The following is a 1,231-nucleotide window of genomic DNA, read 5'->3' on the forward strand; positions in this document are numbered from 1 at the left end:
CATAGGCATATTTATTTATTTTATTTTTATTTTTCAATTATTAGAGAAAATCTCACATTTTGCAGTGGGCTTTCACACACACACACAAAGGAATCTGTCATTGTATTAATGTAATTGATAGTTGCCAAACTATACAGTTTCATTATTTGGTGTCAATCAAAGGACGGACAACACGAAGAAACATTAGATACATTAAAACCATAGACAGTTAAAGACATTTCAGGGATTTCTTTTGAGACCACGTGACTGCTCAGCATTGTCATGTGACTTACAGAGGCGTGAGCGTGCACATAGCCGCGAGCAGCGTCCAAAGAGCCCCAGTTAACCAGGATGGAGCGCAGGGTGTCGGCGGTGACTGTTGTAGTTCTCGGCGTGTCTTTGGGTTTCTGCTTTTCTCAGACTTATGAACTGAGCGATAAAGAGGGCCTGGGGGCAGTTTTTGACGGAATTGGAGGTTTGAGCGGCGGAGGGGTGAGTTTAGTCAGTTTTTATCGAGTTTAACGTTACTTCCTGGTAACTTCACAGTGATATGTTACACGTACGTTAAAGGTAGCTACCTGAATGTATCATTATTGTTTTTCTCATGCACGTCAACATCCCATCCACTTCCTTTAGGCGACGTCTCGTTTACTGGTAAATTATGCAGAGCCATACCGCAGCCAGATATTAGACTACCTCTTTAAGGTATGATATGATGCAAGTCATTCATACAGTCTAATTCAAAATGACGTTGAGTTAGTCCTTGGGAACTAGCTAACTGTTAAGCCTTTTTCTGTCTTCAGCCACAGTTTGGAGCCTCTTTGCACATACTGAAGGTGGAGATTGGAGGAGATGCCCAGACTACTGGTGAGTTTTATGTGGTAGCATAACTCTACAATTTAAAACAATAGTAATTGTTTTATATGTCAACCTATTAATTGCTAGAAAATAGTATGCCCAATAGCAGTTGCATGGACCCAAGGTGACACCGTCGAATTACAAAAACCAAAAGATATTTCATTTACAGGAATGCAACAAAACTGATTAAAGTTGCAAATCCTTGCCTTGAGGAGATGGAAGCTGGTTGGCATTGTTGCTTGATAATTTGGACAATTAATGGATTATTTAAATTGCTGTCCATTCATTTTCTGTGACTTAACTAATAGATATATTGACTAAGCGGGGGGAAGGCAACGCGCAGGAGGTTGGTTTGAGTGCCTTTTTGAATGCTGACGGGGCAGTTTTGATGTGG

General features: G+C 40.6%; 1 protein-coding gene across 2 annotated transcripts in view; it reads left to right on the top strand.

Moving 5' to 3' along the window:
- Nucleotides 1-270: 270 nt before the first annotated feature.
- galcb (galactosylceramidase b) overlaps nucleotides 271-1,231 on the top strand; it is a 15,259-nt gene continuing 14,298 nt past the window's right edge. For both annotated transcript variants that reach the window (XM_032500631.1, XM_032500630.1), the window contains exons 1-3: nucleotides 271-471; nucleotides 616-684; nucleotides 783-846. In XM_032500631.1, coding sequence (XP_032356522.1) covers nucleotides 331-471; nucleotides 616-684; nucleotides 783-846 — 274 coding nt within the window. In that variant the 5' untranslated portion in view covers nucleotides 271-330. The remainder of the gene's footprint in view (nucleotides 472-615; nucleotides 685-782; nucleotides 847-1,231) is intronic.

The sequence above is a fragment of the Etheostoma spectabile genome, chromosome 20 (assembly GCF_008692095.1).
Source record: "Etheostoma spectabile isolate EspeVRDwgs_2016 chromosome 20, UIUC_Espe_1.0, whole genome shotgun sequence".
Classification (NCBI taxonomy): domain Eukaryota; kingdom Metazoa; phylum Chordata; class Actinopteri; order Perciformes; family Percidae; genus Etheostoma; species Etheostoma spectabile.